The sequence below is a fragment of the Scyliorhinus canicula genome, chromosome 14 (genome assembly GCF_902713615.1).
Source record: "Scyliorhinus canicula chromosome 14, sScyCan1.1, whole genome shotgun sequence".
NCBI lineage: Eukaryota > Metazoa > Chordata > Chondrichthyes > Carcharhiniformes > Scyliorhinidae > Scyliorhinus > Scyliorhinus canicula.
The window spans coordinates 67,650,005-67,672,823 of NC_052159.1; the positions used below are offsets into that span (position 1 = coordinate 67,650,005).

At 46.3% G+C, this 22,819-nt stretch overlaps 1 protein-coding gene across 7 annotated transcripts in view; it reads right to left on the reverse strand.

Moving 5' to 3' along the window:
* Positions 1-593: 593 nt before the first annotated feature.
* LOC119977798 (high-affinity choline transporter 1-like) overlaps positions 594-22,819 on the reverse strand; it is a 280,545-nt gene continuing 258,319 nt past the window's right edge. For 6 of the 7 annotated variants that reach the window (XM_038819017.1, XM_038819018.1, XM_038819020.1 and 3 more), the window contains 3 exons: positions 20,586-20,739; positions 17,407-17,624; positions 594-1,352 (listed from right to left, as the gene is read on the reverse strand). In XM_038819017.1, coding sequence (XP_038674945.1) covers positions 756-1,352; positions 17,407-17,624; positions 20,586-20,739 — 969 coding nt within the window. In that variant the 3' untranslated portion in view covers positions 594-755. The remainder of the gene's footprint in view (positions 1,353-17,406; positions 17,625-20,585; positions 20,740-22,819) is intronic. The other variant, XM_038819022.1, reaches the window with a different exon arrangement.

A 22,819-nucleotide genomic window follows, 5' to 3' on the forward strand; every position in this document is an offset into this window, starting at 1 on the left:
TTTATAGCCTTCAGTCTCGGCTGTTCCAATGTGCTTCTGTCTGGCCTCCCTTCATAAGTATAAGTTAATTCAGACTCCACTGCCTATGTTCCAACTTGCATCAAGTCTCATTCATTCTGCTTGCTGACCTGAAATGTCTAGCGGCACTTCAGTTTTAAAATTCTCATCCTCATGTTCTAATTCTTTCATGGCCTTGGCCCTCCCTATCTCTGTAACCTCTTCTAATCCTGCAATTTCACAAAATCTCTGCACCTTCCAAGACCTTTGGTCTCTTGTGCATCTTTTGGTTCTTTCACCCCAGCAATGATGGCTGTGTCTTCAACCTACAAGGCTCTAAATGCTGCAAGTCTCTTCCTAAACTTCTCTGTCTCTCCAACAACCTCTACTACTTTAAGATGATCTGTTGAAACCTACCTCCTTGACCAGGGTTTTGGCCACTTATTCTCATGTCTACTTTGACTTGGTGTCAATTTTCATCTGATTACCCTCCTGGAAATGCAAATTGTTATTGTAATCTGAATGGAACAGTAACTAGCTAATGATATCCATTGCTAATAATTGACTCAATTGGGATTTTTAGTCCACTAACTTTAACCGTTTATCAATGAGTTTTGTTTTATTTATTTTTTTATAGCTCCTGCTAACCAAAACCACCAGGCACTTGCTTCAGCTGTGATACATTTTTGCTACAATATCCATGTTTGAAGTTGAGGCATGTGTCCTTCATCTGTTTTTGAAATCACTGGACTTAAAACTTAACCATCGACTGGTTCCTTGTCTTCAGAAGTAGTATTAAGAGGGTCCACGCCTTCTTTATCTGTAGGTGTCTGTTCAACTGCATCCGTGCTATCCTTGGTCTCTGCTGCTACTTTATTAGATTTTTCTTTTTGAGGCTGTGAAACAAAGCCTTTAAGAATGTCCAGTCTTGGTGGGAACATTCCTCTATTAAAGAGATATTTGGTCAGATGTGAAACAAATAAGTTCATCATTAAGGATGCTAACATTGATACAGTCTTGAATGGAAATTTTTGGAGATATATTGGTCCAGTTGGAAATGTGATATCCAAATAGCATCCAGCATAGCAGATAAAAGGTTGTAAACGTAGGTAAGGCTCACCACCACCAACACGCAGGAAAAGGCCAAAGATATAACTAGTGATGCAACCATATGCGTTAGTTCCCTTGAGATAGAGTACAGATAGAAGCTGAGGGAAAAGTAGAACAAAGATAAGATCCGAGCTCAGATACCATAATCCATAGACTGAATTGGACATCCACGTCATTCCTGCGGCCAATAGTCCAAAAATAACGACGGCTGCTCGCATTATCCATACTAGTTCGTTGTCCGTGGCCTGTAATGCACATGAAGAGGGAAGGGTAAAAGCACTAATATAGTTTCCAATGGTTTTTAATAAATATATGAATCATCCAGTTTTTTGTTGAGGTGTATTTGGGCAGATCTATTATTGCACAAATGACCAATTTTTAAGTGTGGACCGAGATAGTAGTTGCCAACAGACTAATTAGTCAGTACCATGACCAAATTGGATTGTGTCCTCAACCAATATATATTTTTTTAAATTTAGAGTACCCAATTATTTTTTTTCCAATTAAGGGGCAATTTAGCGTGGCCAATCCACCTAACCTGCACATCTTTGGGTCGTGAGGGTGAAACCCACAAAGACACGGGGAGAATGTGCAAACTCTGCACAGACAGTGACCCAGAGTTGGGATCGAACCCGGGTCCTCAGCGCAGCAGTCCCAGTGCTAACCGCTGCGCCGCATGCTGCCCTCTCAACCAATATTTTAACACATGCAGTTCTTAGAAAGAATAATTAAATAATGATCAGGAATAAGATCCTTTGGCTAATTATAACTTTAACACTGTTAATCTTGCCCACAGCACTGGGACATTGAACCCATAAATTAAGATCTACACTTAATTTTTCAAATAGATGCAAACTACAATTAGATTTCATTGCTGTACTCAAAAAAACCTACCTCCCAAAATGTATTTTGTGCAAAACTTTATCAATGCTAATGGTTGAGCATTTTAAAAAGCTGTAAAGTTTAACTTTGTTTCCTTTAACATGTTCATGGAAAGAGGGTGTCACTGCCCATCCCTAATTCTGTTGAGAACCAGAGAATCCCTATTATGCACAAGGAATCGATTTGGCCCATTGAGTCTGCACTAACCCTCTGAAAGAGCACCCAACCTAGGTCCACTCCTCCACCCAACCTAGGTCCACTCCCCCACCCAATCTAGGTCCACTCCCCCACCCAACCTAGGTCCACTCCCCCACCCAACCTAGGTCCACTCCCCCACCCAACCTAGGTCCACACCCCCACCCAACATAGGTCCACACCCCCACCCAACCTAGGTCCACACCCCCACCCAACCTAGGTCCACTCCCCCACCCAACCTAGGTCCACTCCCCCACCCAACCTAGGTCCACACCCCCACCCAACCTAGGTCCACTCCCCCACCCAACCTAGGTCCACTCCCCCACCCAACCTAGGTCCACACCCCCACCCAACCTAGGTCCACTCCCCCACCCAACCTAGGTCCACTCCCCCACCCAACCTAGGTCCACTCCCCCACCCAACCTAGGTCCACTCCCCCACCCAACCTAGGTCCACTCCCCCATCCAACCTAGGTCCACTCCCCCATCCAACCTAGGTCCACACCCCCACCTAACCTAGGTCCACACCCCCACCCAACCTAGGTCCACTCCCCCACCCAACCTAGGTCCACTCCCCCACCCAACCTAGGTCCACTCCCCCACCCAACCTAGGTCCACACCCCCACCCAACCTAGGTCCACTCCCCCACCCAACCTAGGTCCACTCCCCCACCCAACCTAGGTCCACTCCCCCACCCTATCCCCGTAGCCGCACCTAACCTTTACATATTTTGACACTTAGGGGCAATTTTAGCATGGCCAATCCACCTAATCTGCACATTTTAGGACTGTGGGAGGAAACCAGAGCTCCCGGAGGAAACCCACGCAGACATGGGGAGAAAGTGCAAACCCCACACAGTCACCCAAAGCCAGAACTGAATCTGGGTCCCTGGAGCTTTGAGGCAGCAGTGCTAACCACTGTGCCACCATGTTGGTGATGAGTTAGGTTCATTAATCGCTGCAGCCCCTGTGGTGTAGAGAAATATGTTCCAGGATTTTGACCCAGCGACAGCAAAGGAATGGCAATATAATTCCCAAGTCAGGCTGGTGTGCGCTGTGGAAGGGAAACTTGCTGGTTGTGGTGTTCCCATATTTATAATATTTATGGGCCAGATTTATAATATTATTGTCACCATGTATGGCGGAATTAAAAATACAGATGGAGGGTGAGTAGGTAAAATCAAACACGAGTGTTTTGTGCTTAAACAAAGGAGATTACAATGGGATGATAGAAGAGGTAGCTAAGGTAGACTGGGAGCAAAGACTTTATGGTGGAACAGTTGAGGAACAGTGGAGAACCTTCCAAGCAATTTTTCACAGCGCTCAGCAAAGGTTTATACCAACAAAAAGGAAGGACGGTAGAAAGAGGGAAAATCGACCGTGGATATCTGAGGAAATAAGGGAGAGTATCAAATTGAAGGAAAAAGCATTCAAAGTGGCAAAGATTAGTGGGACTGGGATTAAAGGACTGGGAAATCTTTAGGGGGCAACAGAAAGCTACTAAAAAAGCTATAAAGAAGAGTAAGATAGATTATGAGAGTAAACTTGCTCAGAATATAAAAACAGATAGTAAAAGTTTCTACAAATATGTAAAACAAAAAAGGAATGGCTAAGGTAAATATTGGTCCTTTAGAGGATGAGAAGGGAGATTTAATAATGGGAGATGAGGAAATGGCTGAGGAACTGAACAGGTTTTTTGGGTCTGTCTTCACAGTAGAAGACATAAATAACATGCCAGTGACTGATGGAAATGAGGCTATGACAGGTGAGGACCTTGAGATGATTGTTATCACTGAGGAGGTCGTGATGGGCAAGCTAATGTGGCTAAAGGTAGACATGTCTCCTGGCCCTGATGGAATGCATCCCAGAGTGCTAAAAGAGATGGCTAGGCAAATAGCAAATGCACTAGTGATAATTTACCAAAATTCACTAGACTCTGGGGTGGTCCCATGTATTGGAAATGAGCAAACGTGACACCACTGTTTAAAAAAGGAGTAGGCACAAAGTGGGTAATTATCGGCCAGTTAGCTTAACTTCAGGAGTAGGGAAGATGCTGGAATCTATCATCAAGGAAAAAATAGCGAGGCATCTGGATGGAAATTGTCCCATTGGACAGAGGCAGCATGGGTTCATAAAGGGAAAGTCGTGCCTAACTAATTTAGTGGAATTTTGTGATGCTGGAATCTATCATCAAGGAAGAAATAGCGAGGCATCTGGATGGAAATTGTCCCATTGGGCAGAGGCAGCATGGGTTCATAAAGGGCAAGTCGTGCCTAACTAATTTAGTGGAATTTTTTGAGGATATTACCAGTGCGGTAGACATTACCAGTGCGGAGCCAATGGATGTGGTATATCTGGATTTCCAGAAAGCTTTTGACAAGGTGCCACAGAAAAGGTTGCTGCATAAGATAAAGATGCATGTCATTAAGGGTAAAGTAGTAGCATGGATAGAGGATTGGTTAATTAATAGAAAGCAAAGAGTGGGGATTAATGGGTGTTTCTCTGGTGGGCAATCAGTAGCTAGTGGTGTCCCTCAGGGATCAATGTTGGGCCCACAATTGTTCACAATTTACAAAGATGATTTGGAGTTGGGGACCAAGTGCAATGTGTCCAAGTTTGCAGACGGCGCTAAGATGAGTGGTAATGCGAAAAGTGCAGAGGGTCCCGGAAGTCTGCAGAAGGACTTGGAAAGGTTAAATGAATGGGCTAGGGTCTGACAGATGGAATACAATGTTGACAAATGTGAGGTTATCCATTTTGGTAGGAATAACAGCAAAAGGGATTATTATTTAAATGATAAAATATTAAAATATGCTGCTGTGGAGAGAGACCAGGGTGTGCTGGTGCATGAGTTGCTAAAAGTTGGTTTACAGGTGCAACAGGTGATTAAGAAAGCAAATGGAGTTTTGTCCTTCATTGCTAGAGGGATGGAGTTTAAGACTAGGGAGGTTATGCTGCAATTGTATAAGGTGTTAGTGAGGCCACACCTGGAGTATTGTGTTCAGTTTTGATCTCCTTACCTGAGAAAAGGAGCTGGAGGATGTGGAGAGGAGATTCACTAGGTTAATCCCAGAGCTGAAGGGGTTGGATTACGAGGAGAGGTTGAGTAGTCTGGGACTGTACTCGTTGGAATTTAGAAGGATGCAGGGGGATCTTATAGAAACATATAAAATTATGAAAGGAATAGATAGGATAGACGCGGGCAGGTTGTTTCCACTGGCGGATGAAAGCAGAACTAGGGGGCATAGCCTCAAAATAAGGGGAAGTACATTTTGGACTGACCTTAGGAGGAACTTCTTCACCCAAAGGGTTGCGAATCTATGGAATTCCTTGCCCAGTGAAGCAGTTGAGACGCCTTCATTAAATGTTTTTAAGATAAAGACAGATAGTTTTTTGAAGAATAAAGGGATTAAGGGTTATGGTGTTCAGGCCGGAAAGTGGAGCTGAGTCCAAATATCAGCCATGATCTCATTGAATGGCAGAGCAGGCTCGAGGGACCAGATGGCCTACTCCTGCTCCTAGTTCTTATGTTCTTATGTACATCATGCTTACCCATCAACTTATAGGTATTGAATTGGAAGAATTCCTGGAATAAATTTTCCCAGTGTTAATGACTCTTCAGAAAGTGATCTACACATGGAATGGATTACAATTGTGTCTAATCCTGTCCTCACACATGGCCATATTCCATGGTCATGGGGCAGTGACAAGGAGTGAAAAAACTGGATGATTGTATTTGCTTCAATAGACCATAGGTCAAATGCAGAACTCCTGTCATGCGTCTTAACTGAGGTCAATTAACTTGAAGTAGGTTAAGTGTCAATAGGTGTTAAAACTAAAGCAATGTTGAAACAATACCTCTCAAATGAAGGAAGCATGGAGATATTGGAGGCATATGCACATTTTTTCTGACTTTTCAATATTTACATGCATCTATATTCCAAATGTTTAGATAAATATCATGGAATTGTGTTCAAGAGAGAGGTCTGGATGGCAGTTCTCAGAATTTAGAATTTTGAGTCAGGGTTGTACAAGTCCACCTGACTACAAATGGATACTAAACATCATTGTGGTGATTATTCAGTTAACAGGCTGTTGATTTTGTCTTTTGCATATTTTTTTTATTCGTTCCTGGGGGATGGGCATCGCTGACTGGGCCAGCAGTTATTGCCCATCCCAAATTGCCCCTGTGGGGGCAGTTAAGAGTCAACCGCATTGCTGTGGGTCTGGAGCCACATGTAGGCCAGACCAGGTATGGATGACAGATTTCCTTCCCTCAAGGACATTAGTGAACCAGATGGATTTCTGTGACAATCGACAATGGCCATCATTAGAGTTTTAGTTCCAGATCTTTACTGAATTCAAATTTCACCATCTGTAGTGGCAGGATTCGAACCCAGGCCCCCAGAGCAATACCCTGGGCTCCTGGTTTACTAATCCAGTGATAAAGCCACTACACCACCACCTCCACTATAATTTTTGCAATCAAGGGAAGTAACATCAACTCTGAAAGCAAAAACTTTTTCCGATCTGGGCACCAAAGCACAGTAATTCCAAACACAAGTGGGAACTCAATGGGATGTCAGGCTGTCTATTGGGTGCTCCCCATGGGTGGCCCAGCAGAAATTTACTGCCTGGCTGCATATATACCCCACCAGTCAGTTACAAACTCAAAATGTCATAAAGAGGCAGGCTTCAGTCAAGTGATGATCAGGAAGTTCAATTCTCTCCACAGGCACTCAGGTGGAAAGAGTTTTGGAAATTCCAATAGGTCGAAATAGAAAAACCCAGGGCTGCAGAGTCAACTATCCTTGTACAGCCTGCAGAGCCCTTCTGCACTTCATGGTCCCAAAAAGATAAGTCTTGGTGCAAAGGGTATTATTGAGCATGTGACTGGTGAATAGAACACTATGAAAGTTCCATTGGAGTCCTCACGGCGCCGAGGTCCCAGGTTCCATCCCGGCTCTGGGTCACTGTCCGTGTGGAGTTTGCACATTCTCCCCGTGTTTGCGTGGGTTTCATCCCCACAACCCAAAGATGTGCAGGGTAGGTGGATTGAACACGCTAAATTTCCCCTTAATTGGAAAAAATGAATTGGGTACTCTAAATTTAAAAAAAAGTTCCATTGGAGTCCAATGTACATGGTCAGATCCTGATTGACATATATTAATGAGGTTCCTGCATGAATCAAGAGATCTTCTTAGCTGCCTCCAGTAGCAAAGGGTTAGACCTGATATGGGTGGAAATGGAGTGACAGGTAGTTCTGCATGATTTTAACTTATGCTCTGCCCGGTTTCCATTTTGGTGTGGAAAGTTAAAATTCCTACTTACAACATGAAACATTGAAAATGAAAATGAAAATCGCTTATTGTCACAAGTAGGCTTCAAAATGAAGTTACTGTGAAAAGCCCGTAGTCGCCACATTCCAGCACCTGCTCAGGGAGGGTGTTATGGGAATCGAACCGTGTTGCTGGCCTGCCTTCGTCTGCTTTCAAAGCTAGTGATTTAGCCCTGTGCTAAACAGCTTTTCACAGTAACTTCATTGAAGCCTACTTGTGACAATAAGTGATTATTATTACATTATCATATACGCCATAGAATGGCCCCCATCAGAGTAAAACTCTCTTTATCCAATAATCAACATTTAATCCAATATCAAAAGAGTATCAGTAATATATGAATTCATCTTTCATCAGTTAGTGTTAGCACATCTTTGAGACCACCAATTTTGGTTGAATAGTGTGTTTAGTAATTTGTTCCACATGTGATGAATGTAAGAAATTGGTATATTTATATTTTATATCTGTTGCAGTAATGTTTGAAAAGGCTGAGTTCAGGTATATAATATCGGTTGCAGCAATATTATTAAATATTATTAGGTTAATTGTGGATCCAAAAGATGCAATTAAGATGTCATAAAAGTTAAGTCATCATTCATTCCAACCATGTAATTGTTTAGCTACATAGGTTTAATGGAATTTTGTTTATAGAAAAAAAGAGTCCCTAGGGTTTAGTTAATCGCCTCAGTAAGATGGTCATAAACCAGTTAGTGGGTTAGAAATTATGGAATTAATGGGAGGAATCAGGTCTGTAGCAGATAGTTTAGATTTTAGTTTTGCTAGGAGCTTGAATGTGAGCAGGAGCTTTTGCCAAGGCCTGTCATGTTAAACAGCAGTTCCCCAAAGACAGCAAAGATTTGCAGCTGGTGTCTGAAAGGGTCTCTCCCTCTCTCCAAGCAGTTTTTCCAAGAAATCTCTACTAAAGGAGAGCAAGTTTGCTGCATTTGCTAACTTTATTTATAAATCGCTTTTTTTTGCGTTGAACTTTGTTTAACGTTCTCACCTTTTATTGCTCAGAATTATTTAACTATTAATTGTAGGCTTATAAGAAATGGAAATAGGGAGGCCGACCTCCACGAACAGGCGTCAGAATGTGGCGACTAGAGGCTTTTCACAGTAACTTCATTGAAGCCTACTTGTGACAATAAGTGATTATTATTATATTATTATTATTTGGCCCATTGAGTTCTGACTAATCTCATTGTTGCCTTAACACAACTTTCTTGCATGTCCTCCCATAACTTTTGACACCCTGGTAGGGCAAAAATCTAACTCAGCCTTCAATGTTCCAGCCTCCTCAGCTCTATGTGGAAGAGAATTCTAAAGACTAACGAGCCTCTGAGAGAAGAAAATCTTCCTCACCTTTGTCTAAAATGGATGATGCCATAATTTTAAACCAGGCCTCTACTTCTAGGTGATAGAAGACATGGGGTGGGATTCTCCGTCCCGTCCGGTGCACCCCTGGAATTCTCCGTCTCGCCAGCCGGCCAATGGGGTTTCCAATTGTGGGCAGCCCCACGCTGTCGGGAAATCCCCGGACTACTGGTGAAACGGAGAATCCCGACAGCAGAGAATCCAGCCTATGCTCTCGGCATCTACCCTGTCAAACTCTCTATGAATCTTATGGGCACGATTCTCCATTTCTGAGACTAAGTGTTGACGCCAACGTAGAATCTGTGGACTTTCATGACAGAAAAACCTGCTCCACACCTGGACTGATTCCGTTACTATTAAGGGGCTAGCACTGGTGCCGGGTGGAACACAATTGATTCCAATGAAAAATGGTGCGGGCTTTGCCGGGCCCGTGATTGACATTCGGGAGGCTGACAAGCTGCAGCCACACATACAAATGACACTCCGCACACACACTCACCCCAGCCAACAAGATGGCACTGGTTGTGCTGGAGTGTGCACATATAGCTGATGGGTTGGCTTGGGCCAGAGGGCACCCAGAGGGTGCCCTGGGGGGACAACTATACGACCCATGGCATTAGGTTCAAAGTGGGCTGTTAGCAGTGTGCGCAGTTGCATGGCTGCTTTGCTGGCTGTGGCAATGGTGTTCCATGCCCATCCATGCTTACCTACTGCCCCCCCCCCCCCCCCCCTGTTACTCTCCCCAACCCTGGCAGAAGCCCCCTAGCCAGCAGTGTAACCGTCAGCACACTGTGACGATGTTGGAAACTCTCAATGGACACCCCGATGTTAGTACGCTCTCTCTCTACTTCAGCAGCCGCTACGCTGGTTTCACGATTTTTAAAAGCACAAGTGAACCATGCCGTCAGCAACTCGGCCTATCGGAGGTGGAGAATCACGGAGGCCCCGGAGAATACTGGGTTGGTCCTGCCAATGATATACTGTAAATGCGTTCTGAATCGAATTGACTCCGCTGTCGAGGTGCTGAAGCATTGCAATTTGGCGTCAAATTGGTGCCTTCCGCGGTTTTGGCGTCGGAAGCTATTCTCCGCTCAATTGCGTTTCCAGATTTTGGTGTCAACTAAGGGAGAATCCTGCCACTGTGCTTCAATAAGAAATTATTCATTGTTCTGAACGCCAATGAGAATAGGCCCAACCTACAGAACCTTTCCACAAAAGACATCACCTTCATCCCAGGAATCAGCCTAATGAAACATCTCAACACTGTTTCCAATGCAAGTATATCTCTCCTTAAGTAAAGAGACCAAAACTGCTCTCCAGGTGTGGTCTCAACCATGCCCTGAACAACTATGGCAGGACTCTCGACTTTTATACTCTAACCCCCTTGCACTAAAGGTCAATATTCGATTTGCATTGCCAATTACTTGCTATAATTATTGTGGATTCTCTGCAGCCTGCTGCCAATAGCAGGGTTCCTGATCCAGCGGTGAATTGAGACTCGGGCAACAACGGTGCCAACCCTATTCCGATGCTTCGGTCCCCCACCGAATTGCAAGCTACATGCCCCAGGTCGGCAGAAAGATACAACTAGGCCATTTGAACCCATTTGCATCTGATTAATGGGCTGGAGGCCTGCTTCTCCATGACCCCTTGAAGCTCCAACCCTTCTGCCCAAGATTCATGCGGGCATTGATTAGCAGTAGCATTTTCACGCATGGCCTTGATGCAGTGGGCTCTGCGGTGGGTCAAGGGAGTCCATATTTAATGTTGGTGCCGCCAAAGTCAATTAGATAGTCCCTTTCCCAATAACACAGATGTTTATAAAGACCTAGCTATGTTTGACAAGTCTTCACCACATCAAAAGAAGTTAAGAGCTCACTGCTGAAGGGAAGAGGAAGTGAAAGCACTTATCTTTCCGATACTTATCAATATTGTTGTTAGCTTCACAGCAGGGTACGTGAGATACATTCAAGCTTGAAGGGAAATAAAAATAAACAATCCAGATACCTGGCTATCTGGAAGCTATTACTCTATCTTTTACAGCCTACTAAAAGCTATTTCTCTTTGAAAATTAAGAGAAACCGCCCAGGTCAAAGGGTCTGAGGAGTTTTAAAGCCTGAGATGTATTTTTGCTTTCTATGAAGGAACAGCTGCTGCTTTCAGTCTGAGGCAGCAAGTGTAAGTGACTAGTAATTGAAAAAGCTGGGATTTTTCACTGTCTCTGCCTGGACGTCTCCTTAGCTTCCAGGCAGGGGTCACTAATGGGGGGTCTCTGATATGGGGGTCTTATGGGGGATCGATGGGGGAGATTGGGTCACTCACATACGTGCATGAGGGCTAGTCACCACCTCACTTCCCTTCAGTAGCCATTGTGCCAGCTTCCCATTTTTCAGAAGGAGTACTAAATGACAGGGTGGTGATGACACGTATTTCACGTGATTATGGGGGGAAGATGTTCCTACGTGCCAGTCGGTTGGGGGTGGGGGCAGGATTTGCATTGTGGAGGGGGGATGGCTCCAGACCTTGGTTTTGGGCCACCCGTTCAAAATGGTGATCCCATATTGGGATTCCAACGGAATCCTCAACTTTCCGCCATGCAGAAATTGCATGGCAAGGGAGAAGGAATGACTGCTGGGCTCTGCTCGTAGCACCAGCACAGACCAGGAGTGATTCTACTCCAGCGGGAGAACATAGTCTCCTAAACGGAGAATCAAGCCCTTGCATTCCAACATATTGCGATTGATGTACAAGGACAAGATTCCACTCTACTGTGACATTCTACAGTCTCTCTTCATTTAAATAATATTCTACTTTTCTGTTCTTCTTGCCAAAGTGGGCAATCTCATATTTTCTGCCAACTTTTGTCCACTTACTTAAACTATTTAAATCCCTTTGCAGAGTATTTGTATCCACTACACAACTTAATTTCCTATCTTTCTTTGTATCATCAGCAAATGTTTCTCCCATACATTCTATCCTTTGATCCAGGACATGAATGTAGATCATCAACAGTTGAGGCTCCAGCTCTGATCCCCATTATATACCTGAATTCTGAGTGTCTGTTATTGATTAATTAGCCAATCCTCTATCCAGTCTAATACATCACCCCAGCACCATGAGCTCTTATCTTGTAAGAGAGTCCTAGAAGCCCGACAGTGCAGAAGGAGGCCATTCAACCCAGCAAGTCTTCACCAACCCTCTGAAAAAGTCTCATTAGTTTTCCTCGGACTTTTTCTCAATGACAGTGATTAATCAAAGTTTCTCCCTCCCTTTTTCCTTCTGTCCTTCTATTTGTGGGATGCTTTTTGTGACTTCTACAGTGAAGACAGACACAAAGGGCGGGATTCTCACAAAGGGCGGCTAAGTGCCGACGCCGGAGTAAAACGGGAGTGTTTAACTCCGGCGTCGGCTCCCATTCCGGGACCCTATTCTGCGGCCCACAGGGGGCTAGGACAGCGCTGGAGTGGCCTACGCTGCTCCAGCTGCCGATGCCGGCCTGAACCCGGCATCGCGGGGTCTGCGCATGCGCAACTGGGCCGGCGCCAACTAGCGCATGCGCAGTGGCTTTTTTCCCCGCGCCGGTCCCGATGCCAAATGGCACAGGGCTACAGGAGCCGGTGCAGAGGAAAGGAGGCTGGGGGGGCAGAGGCCTGCCAGGCCACTACGGAAGCCCCCCCCCCCCCCCCCCCCCCCCCCGGGGTCGGACACCCCTCTCCCCACAGGCCGCCGCCGGACCCTTCAACCAAGGTCCCACCGGCTCAGAGGATGACAGAACGGCGCCAGAGGGACTCGGCTTTTTGTTGACGGCCGCTCAGCCCATCTGGGTCGGAGAATCGGCGCGTCGGCCTGTGCTGGCCTGGGCTGGAGAGTCGCCGCAAATCCTGACTGCGCCCTGCCGACCACACCGGTGTTGATGGCACAGATTCTCTGCACTGCGGAGAATTGTGTCCCGGCATCGGGGCGGCGTGGCGTGATTCGCGCAGTGCCGCGCTGATTCTCCGACCTTAAAATACTTGTTCAAAGTCTATGCCATTTTTTTTTTCTCATTATTAATTCCCTGGTCTCATCCTCTGAGGAATCAATGCTCACTGTAGCTACTGTTTTCCTTTTTATAGGGCACGAGTCAACTGCCGCATTGCGTTCAGTGCGCTGTTTGAATAGCGGGAAAGGCCAAAATCTAGATTTGCACTGGGCGCAAACCTTTTTATATGACCCCCCCAATGGGAAGTTCCGGATCACACCCAAAAATGGCAAGAATATCATGAACCAGCAGCCTCTTGGGAATTACCCGACTCCTCAGTTGGAAGTCACGTGGGCATTGTTTAGCCCTCCTTTTCAAAAACGGGAAGCTGGGGCAATGGCTACTGAGGGGAAGTCAGGAGATGAGTAGCCATTTCTATTTTCCGGCATGCAGCTCAAGGGCACCAGAGCTGCTGCTCCAGTGTTCGGGACTGGGCTGAGGCGTTCTAGGTCTGGCATCATCCCTGGGCCAGGAGGTAAGGGGCTTTGTGCCTGTTAGGTCTTCAACCCATCTTTAAATATTGCGGAGACCCATATCATAGAGTCTTAGAGTCATAGAATCCCTACAGTGCAAAAGGAGGCCATTCGGCCCAGCAAATCTGCACTGACATTCCAAAAGAGCACCCTACCTAGGCCCAAACCTCACACTATCCCTATAACCCCACCTAGGGCCAACTTAGCATGGCCAATCCACCTAACCTGCACATTTGTGGTCTATGGGAGGAAACCGAAGCATCCGGAGGAGTCCCAAGCAGACACGGGGAGAAAGTGCAAACTCCACACAGTTACCCGATATCGGCGTCTCACCCGATATCGGAGTTGAACCTGGGTTCTTGGCGCTGGGAGTCAGCAGTGCTAACCACTGCATTACCATGCCGCACCAGGGGCATAACAAGGGCAATCACAGCTGGAGCCTGTCTGTCCTACCAGACCCTTCCAGGACAGATCTCTGCTGCGGCGTCGATCCTGAAATTCAATTTCACTCCCTTTGACTGTGAGCAGCCTCTAGATTCGCAGTTGAAGGCTATTTCAAATGAGGAATTAGCCTTGTTAGTTGTGATAGCACTTCACACCCCTTAACTCTCAGGTGCCTCTCCAACGGCACATGTGCCATGTCCCAGAGGATGACTAGTGCATTGCATGTCCAGTAACCTTTGATGTCTGAATGGTATGTCTGAACTCTAGGAGTGTTAGCACCATAGAGGCAGCTGCAACAATCAAACACTAACGAGCAGGACTTCAGCACTGAGAGTCTTCTCGCAGCCAGAGGCTAAGTGTATGGATGACTGGAGGGCGAGGAGCACAGTCACCCACTTGTTCCCAGCAGAGTTCTGGGCTCTGGGGTCTAGGGGTTCCTGATGTGGTTGGGGGTGAATGTGCAGAGAAAGGTTGCTAGCACAACTGGCTCGCTGGATGGCTCTCTGAGAGAAAGCAGGACACTTAAGGGTGGGGGTGGCCTGGGAGATTTGAGGGTCCCACGGTGGAAGCCCTAACTGATTGTCAGTCTCCCTCCTCCCATTATTTACAGACATAACAATGTTTGCTGGAATTGATCCCGTAGCGACTGCCCTCATTTTGCTTGTGGCAGCCGAGATAGGCCGATGCCAGATATGTCAGCAAGGCAAACCCAGGCTGGAGGCGGAACCCCATGTGAAAGGGAGTCGCTGCACACCTTGAAGACCTGGTGGCCCATCAGACTGGGGATGGACCCAGAAGGGAAAGCCAGTGATGACCCATGGTATACAGGCATCGATGGTCATTCATGAGCTGACGGACACCATGTTCCGGAGAAGACTGCGTCTCAGCAGAGAGATAGTGCGGCACCCGTGCTACATCCTTGCGGACTTGGCAGCCCATGGAGGAGGAGGAATACCGCTTCCGGTGCCTGTGAGGGTGATTACAGCCCTGAACCTTTATACCGCTGAGTCATTACAGGGCTCTAGCGACAATCTGTGTGGCTTATCCCAAACGTCAGCTGACAGGTGCATCCAGGAGGTTACGGATGCTCTGTTTGCCACGTCATCCAACTATATCACCCTCAAGTTGGACCAGGCCCACCAAGATGGCTGTGCTGCAGGGTTTGGTGCCATCGGTGGGATGCCCAGATCCAGGGGGCCTTCAATGTCACGCAAGTTGCCCGCGAGCATCGGGGCATCAGGGGGTTCCCTATATGAACAGGAAAGGGTTCCAATCCCTGAATGTTCAGACCATGTGTGACTACTGCCTTTGAATCATGCAAGTATGTGCCCACAACCCAAGGACTGTGCCCGCTACCCAGGGAGCATGCATGACAGCTAATATTTCTATATTTCTAATAAAAATAACAGGGTAAAGGGATATGGCAGGGAGGTGCATTATGAGGCCCGCGCCGCCAATCCTGCCGGTCAGGTAGGTGGTTTAATCCACGACGGCGGGAGAGGCCTGTCAGCGGCGGGACTTCGGCCCATAGCGGACCGGAGAATCGCCACGGGGGGGCCCGCCGACCGGCGCGGCGCGATTCCCGTCCCCGCCGAATCTCGGGGGGCGGAGAATTCGGGACACAGCGGGGGCGGGATTGACGCCGGCCCCAGGCGATTCTCTGACCCCGGGGGTTCGGAGAATCCCACCCTAGATGTGGAGAGGCTGCGAGGTGCCAGTCAGTGATTTTGTGAGGTTTAGGAATTTGACGGTGGCAGGCGGAACTGATGGCAGAAGAGAAGTGGTAACTTACCCTTGCAGCTCATTGGAGGACGTTTGTCTTCTTCCTGCATTGCAGGGCGGATCTCCTTGTCATGCTACCCGCACTGACAGCCACTGCACTGCCTCCCAGGTGGCATTACTGACACAGCTTCCTGAGCTTCCTGCTCCCTCAGGGGAACAGGGTGCCCTCCCCTCTCACCCACAGTGTCAAGAAACCTGGCCAGTTCGGCATCCCCAAAGTGAAGAACAGGATTGCACTGCCATCTTTGTCTGCTGACTGGGAGTGAGTAGTGAGGGAACGTTTAAAAGCAGTTTCCCCGTGTTAGTGCAAGCTGCTGAGACGGGATTCAGGAGATTCAGTCAGCTCTGGAGACAATGTCAAGAATCTCATGGGGGCTCCTTTTTGGCACTCAGTGTTGTTGAATATGGGCCACGATCGCGCCAATGCAGCCGTCGTGAAACTCCCTGCCAAACATTCCCAAAACTGGACTTTGAAATGTTTCCATTCAATTGCGCTCATATACTATTAATAGCTATTGCTCTTTGTGTTTATATTCATTGTTTCTCCCTCTTAATAAATTTTTAGTCATCTTTCGCTGGTTTCTGATTGTTTCTCAAACTTCTGGTCGACCACTATTTATTGTGGTATCGTACATCTTTTCTTTCAATTTGATACCTTCCGTAAAACTTTCTTAGTTAGCCACAAATGGTGTTGCTTCTCAAAGTGTCCTTCCTTCAAAATGGAATGTATTTTTGTTGAGAGTTATGAAATAACTCCTTAAATGTCTGCCACAAATTCTCTAACATACTTTTCAACTCACTCTTCACTCAAACTGGGCATTACGCTGCCTGTTCAATAAATTGTGTGTGAATGCATTGTTATGGCTAGTGTAGAGTGATTTAATTCTACCACTTAGCTTTGAAACCAAAGGAGGAATTTAAAATTCCTCTGTTCAGCAGATTCTGGGTGAACTGGTGTTTTATGATCAAGCAGCTCTATTTGCTGCCAGATTCCTGCCGTGTAGCGATCAGTAAAACCTTTTGGGGAAGAAGAGAGGCTCTAAAAGGTAAAGATTTAAACAATTTTTCTTGGGCCAGGGGAACTGGAATGTTGCTCCAGGCCCAATAAGTTGCTGCCCTGGTCACCCTCCCTTCCCACAACTAAAACTTTCGTGAACCAGCCCCTATTTGGATGTATTCATGGACATTTCAACTCTAATGCTCTCACCCTGCTAAAATAGACAGGTTTTCTTTCTATCCATCTCCAACTTTTTTAACCAATAAATTAAATTTAAAGGAAATGGAAAAAATGCACCATATCTCTTAATGTCCTTATGATTTTCCTGCTGGGACTGCCAACCGTGTCTGGGTGATTAATTTTTAATTTCTGGAGACTCCAGGGCATTCCTGTAGTGTTACCAACCTTAACTATCACAAGGACTGGGGAGGGCTCTCTGAGCCACTCAAGATTTGTTTGCCAGCAGACAAGCTTTATACTCGTTTTGGCTTTCTGCTGAAGAGTTCAAATTCTCTCTTCACTTTTTGGGAACCCAATCTGGCCATTTGAGATCAGGATATTGATAATTTAACCACATATATTTTAAAACAAACTTCTTTCAGTAATAGTAGTCAATCTATTTAATGTAATTGGATAAACTGAGTTTGTTACCCAGATGCCGTATTGAGCAATCGCCATCTTTCATCTAACTTATCAAAAATGTATTACTTGGTAAAACATTTGTAACATTGCAAAAGAAAGTAAATATGTACAATGAATAAACTTGAATACTTGTAGATTTAAGGCATGCTCACTTCACGCCTAAATACACCATGATAAATATTCCGAGTAAACATGGAACTTGCTGATAGGATGGAAGAGTCAGCTGATGACATCACTGCAGCAGAGACAGCTCCAAGGCCAAAAAATGCAATGTAACTTGGACAAAGGTACCGTAGTATAAGAGGCAAAATCATCTGAGTTTCATTCCTGTCCATAGGATCTGGAAGACCATACTCAGTCTGATTCCAGTCTGTAAAAAAATCAAATGTAACCCTTAGACAGCTAACAAAGGGAATCCTCTGTTTAATCACATTTTAGTGGCTGAAATTTCAAAACACATTGGAAATTCAATCTAGCATTATATAATTTCCTGTCCTGAAGATACGTATTGATCTTTAATAGGCTACTTAAATTTTTTTGGAAATATCTTATTGGCGTTTGTCCAGTTTTTGCAAAATAACAATTTAATATACAGTGCACCTGATAGTTACACACCTGATAGTTGCGATGTTCCTTATTCACAAATTTTACATACATTCTCTCCACCCACTCTCCCCCTCCCTGCTCCCCCCTCCCCCTCCCCTGCTCCTCCATTGGTAGTCTGGTTCTATCCTGGCACCAACTTTTGCGCTGGGTGTCGTATTACTGTGGTCCGCTACCCTCTCCTGCAGTTCTTGTTGTTGGCTTTGTGGGTTCGGTGGGGGTGAGGGGGGCTCTTCCCCTCTCCCCTGCTCCCATTTCCCCCCTTGTTTCTCTCTGTGACTCCCTTGGGTTCCCTCCTCACCGACCCTCCCCTCCCCCCAGTAGTCACTATTGGCTTCGAACAGGACTTGGAACAGGCCGATGAATGGCCCCTATGCTTTGTGGAAGCCCTCGACCGACCCTCGGATAGTGGACTTGATCTTCTCCAGGTGGAGAAATTTTGATGGATCTGCCAGCTATTTTGTAGCCGTGGGTGGTACTGCTGATCGACAGCTGAGCAGGATTCTCTGGAGGGCGATTAAGGAAGCAAAGGCAAGGGCATCAGCCCTCTTCCCCATATGAAGATCTGGCTGGTCCAATACCCCAAAGACTGCCACTCTTGGGCATAGTCCCACCCTCACCCTCACAACCTTAGACATCATCTCGAAGAAGACCGTCCAGAACCGAACAAGTCTGGAGCAGGCCTAGAACATGTGGGCGTGGTTGGCCAGGCCTCCCTGGCACCATTCATTTTTATCCTCCACCTTTGGGACAAATCTGTTCGGGTTTTGTTTGGGTGCACTCTACACCACTTTAAACTGCATGAAGCTTAGCCTTGCACAGGAAGAGATGGAGTTGGCCCTGCTCAGTGCTTTGCTCCAGAGTCCCCAATCCACTTCCATCCCAAGTTCCACCTCCCAGTATGCCGAGCTCCATCCAGTGGAGCCCTTGCCCTTTCCAGAAGTCTTCCATGGATGTCCCCACAGTTCCCCCGCCCTTACTGTCTATGTTTATTAACTTCTCCAGAAGAGTGTCTCTTTCGGCCTACTGGTACCTCGTCGTCTCCTTGCTGAGGAAGTGTTTGATTTGAAGGTGCCGGGGTTTGTCCAGGGTCGTGAGTCTGTCTCCTATGTAAAAGTCCCTGACTGCTAGCGTCGCCTTGTCCTGTCTCCATTTTTTGAGGTGGTGTCGAGCATGGCTGGTGGGAATTTGTCGTTGCCGCAGATGGAGGCCTCATTTGGTTCCATGTCCTCAATATGGCAATCACCACTGGGCAGAGTGTGTATTTTGTCGGGGGGGGAGGGGGGGGGGGGGGATGGGAGCACTGCCGTAGTGAGGTTCCGGAGGGTCGTTCCTTTGCCGGAGGACTCCTCCAGCTTCATCCATTCCATGCTGGGTTCTTACATCCATCCCCTCACCCTCTCGGCTGTGGCTGCCAAGCGGTAGTATTACAGGTTTGGTAGAGCCAGGCCACCCATATATTTACTCATTTGCAGTGTCGACTTGGGGATACTTGGATTCTCTCCCCCACACAAACGGTATGATCATTTTGTCTATTCCTTGGAAAAAGCCTTGGGGATGAAGATTGGCATTGATCTAAACAGGAAGAGGAACCTCGGCAGTACGTTCATCTTGATTGGCTGCACCCTCATTGTCAGGGAAAGTGGGAGTGCATCCCATCTCTGTAGGTCCTTTTTAACTTTCTCCGCCAGGCTGGTCAGGTTCTACCTGTGGATCTGTGTGCAGTCATAGGCTATCTGGATTCCCAGGTAGCGGAATTTGCTTTGGTCTAGTTTGAATGGTCGATCCCACAGCTCTGTCCCTCCCCTGCTCGGGCTCACTTTGAATGCCTCGCTCTTGCCCAGGTTGCCTGAAAAGGCCCCAAACTCTTCCAGGAGCTCCATTGCTTTCAGGCCATTCTGTGGGTTCGACATGTAGAGGAGCAGGTCATCCACATAGATGAACTCTGTGCTCTCTGCCTCCTCTTCGGATGCCCCCCCAGCCTTTTGCATCCCACAGGGCGATCGGCAGGGGTTCGATTGCCAGGGCGAACAGGAGTGGGGATAGTGGGCATCCCTGCCTTGTGCTTCTGTGCGGCTGGAAATATTCAGAGCTGGTGATGTTGGTCTGAACGCTCACTTTGGGGGGCATAGAAGAGTTTCACCGATGATGTGAACCCCGTCCACAGTCCAAACCGTTCCAGTACCTCGATGAGGTACTTCCATTCGACTCTGTCGAAGGCCTTTTCTTCATCCAGGGAGACGATCACCTCTGGTGTTCTCTCCCCGGAAAGCGTCAAGTTCCCATTCTATTCTAGTTCTAATCTATCCTTTTCTCGGTTGAGGTTGAGTTGCTTTTGAATTTTCGGGGAAGTTTCACCTAAAAGTGCCTATTTGGTTCTGGTCTGGAGGAGAGCCACCTGATCTGTGCTGGTCAGCACATCACTGTCACTGGACGCCCAATAAGCTACTTAAAATAAATAATAAGGGCAAAATACTGTTGATGCTGAAATACAAGCATAAAGTACCAGAAAAACAAACATAAAGTGCCAGAAAAACTCAACGGGACTTGCAGAATCTGTGGAAAGAGAGGTAACGTTGTGAGTCCAATGACTCTTCTTTGGCACCTTCAATTAATGAACATACGCTTGGATAATTTTGATGTCTATAAACATATAAATATATATTTAAATGTTTCCGGCTGATTAGACACTAAATAATTCTAATATTGATGAAAAGTTTCACATTACCAGTCGATACTCCTATTGCACCAATGATTACAGATGGAATAGCCAGTATTAAAGTGCTGAAACCAGCCACAATGGAGAGTATTTGTGCTTGAGTAGCTGTGGAGGCAGAAAGCACCCTCTGAAAATATGCCTGCCAAGGAATTCCTCCTAAAGTCTGGGGGAAACAATGGCTGTTTAGGCTTCACTTATGACACTGCTTCATACTACATTCTGTGGGTCCATGATATAGAAATATATGTACTTTATTAATTTGAAAATAAGGATGGTATTTATATGACACATGACTTTGGTATGTAGTCTTGATTTAAAGACAATTTTATGGCCAGAATTTTACAATCCCCCTGATGGTTTCTGTGATGGAGCGAGAACATAAAATTACATGGTTGGGATTCCCTCCAGGTTCCCGTCTTCCTTGACCTAGATGCAATTTCATAGTAAGGCAGTCAGGGCCTCGGACAGGAAGATTGCCCATGACCCTATTAAGGCCCTGAATACTTAAGAGCCTTTTCCCACCCAACCTCAAGTTTTAGGCTGGTGAGTGCTTGTGAGAACAAGATGCCAAACTGAAAAAGTTAACATTTTCCATCTGCAGTGGGAAGTGTTTGTGGGCGGGGAGGCTTCACTTGTCCTCAATCTGAAGCGCCCTGCAGATTTGGGGCATTATCGTCTATATGTACTGGGAGCTATAGCCCCCCAGCTCCTCTCTTGGCTATCCACTGACACTGAGAAGGTATGTGTGTGAGTTCTAGAACCTCGTGGAGGATGGATACTGTCATGCCAGGTTTTAACTCCATGGTTCAAACAAAGAACATGTAATAATTTATAATGCTGGAAATTGTTATTCTATCAGTGTAACATTGACTGTAATTCTGCAAATTCAGCAGATGTCCCCCCCTACGGCTGAAAGTGGATAGCTATCAAACTTCAGCGGGTGGGGGTGGGGTACTTGGGACTGAATTGTCGCAGCCAAAAAGGCAGGTCTCAGCAAAGGCAGGTGAGCTGCTGAGGGTAGGCAGCACTGAATCCATAGGGGCAGCCATTGTCACAAGGGTGGCACTCCATCGGCTAAAGAGTGGCCAAAACGAAGGCCCTATCTATATCCCTCACACCCTCTCAATAGAGCCTGTTGGGAGGCCACCAGTTGAACCTTATAATCTCCCCATTTGGTGCTGGACGTCCCCACCCACTGGTAAAATGCCAGTGGAAGCAGAAAAACACTGCTAATTGGTCATGTAAGTGACTCAATTAGACACTGGATGAGCTGCCTGGCACCTTTCTTGCCTCTGACAATATGGAATGGCAATGGGAAGTGTTTGGACTTGCCACTCAATGTTTACCTGCACCATTTTTCTTGCCATCTAGCCTGTACTCAAAGGGCTGGCTTGAAAGAAGGTATAACAAGTGGATGTTAATGGAATCTCTACTGCAGATGGGAGGAGGTGATTTGGTCAGTTGCCTTGAGGTCCTAAAACCAACAAAGACTGATCATCTGTGGTTGTTTGTATGATTATTTCTTGGAACACCATTACTGTATTATCACGTTGTAGTGTTTCATAAGAATTATGTATTGTGTAGTAGTGGTGATTTTGAATCAGTCTTGAAGATACATTAAAATCTTTTGGATATTAATGGAAAGAGATGTTGCTGAAGCTTGTCTTCTTACACTCAACAGGGCAAATGGAAAAATGCCAAATTTCTAACGATCACATAGAAATGGTGTCGATTGGTTAGCACGACAACTCTGATTGGCTGGGGTGTTGCCACGGAGAAAGCAATGGGGAACTATTGGTTTTTACAAGCTCCTAGGTATTTTTTTTAAAGTGCAAGGCTCGAATATATTCCTTTGTTTGCAGAGAACGGTCCCTGCAAATAAATGTATGTCACTTCCAGATATGTTATGAGTTTGACTGATTAGATTAAATTAGCTGTTAGTGTAGTTATTGGTACACTCAGCAAGTGATGTTCAATCATGAAATCACATCTACCAGTAGATGTTTCATTTTGAATTTTGTGATTGTGGGCTGATTGAATACGACCTGTTCTTTATATTACAGAAGTCTGAAGGAAGGTACGGTAAAGTCGGCATAGTCCCAGATGACCACAGGCTGCTTTCCCCTTTGAGGGGGAGAGCTGACTGGTGGTGATTTAACCTGAGGATCACCATAGCTCAGGTGAGGGGCAAAGTTGGGAAGGCAGGGCCTTCATGATTAAGCTCAGCTGGTACAGGAATTGAA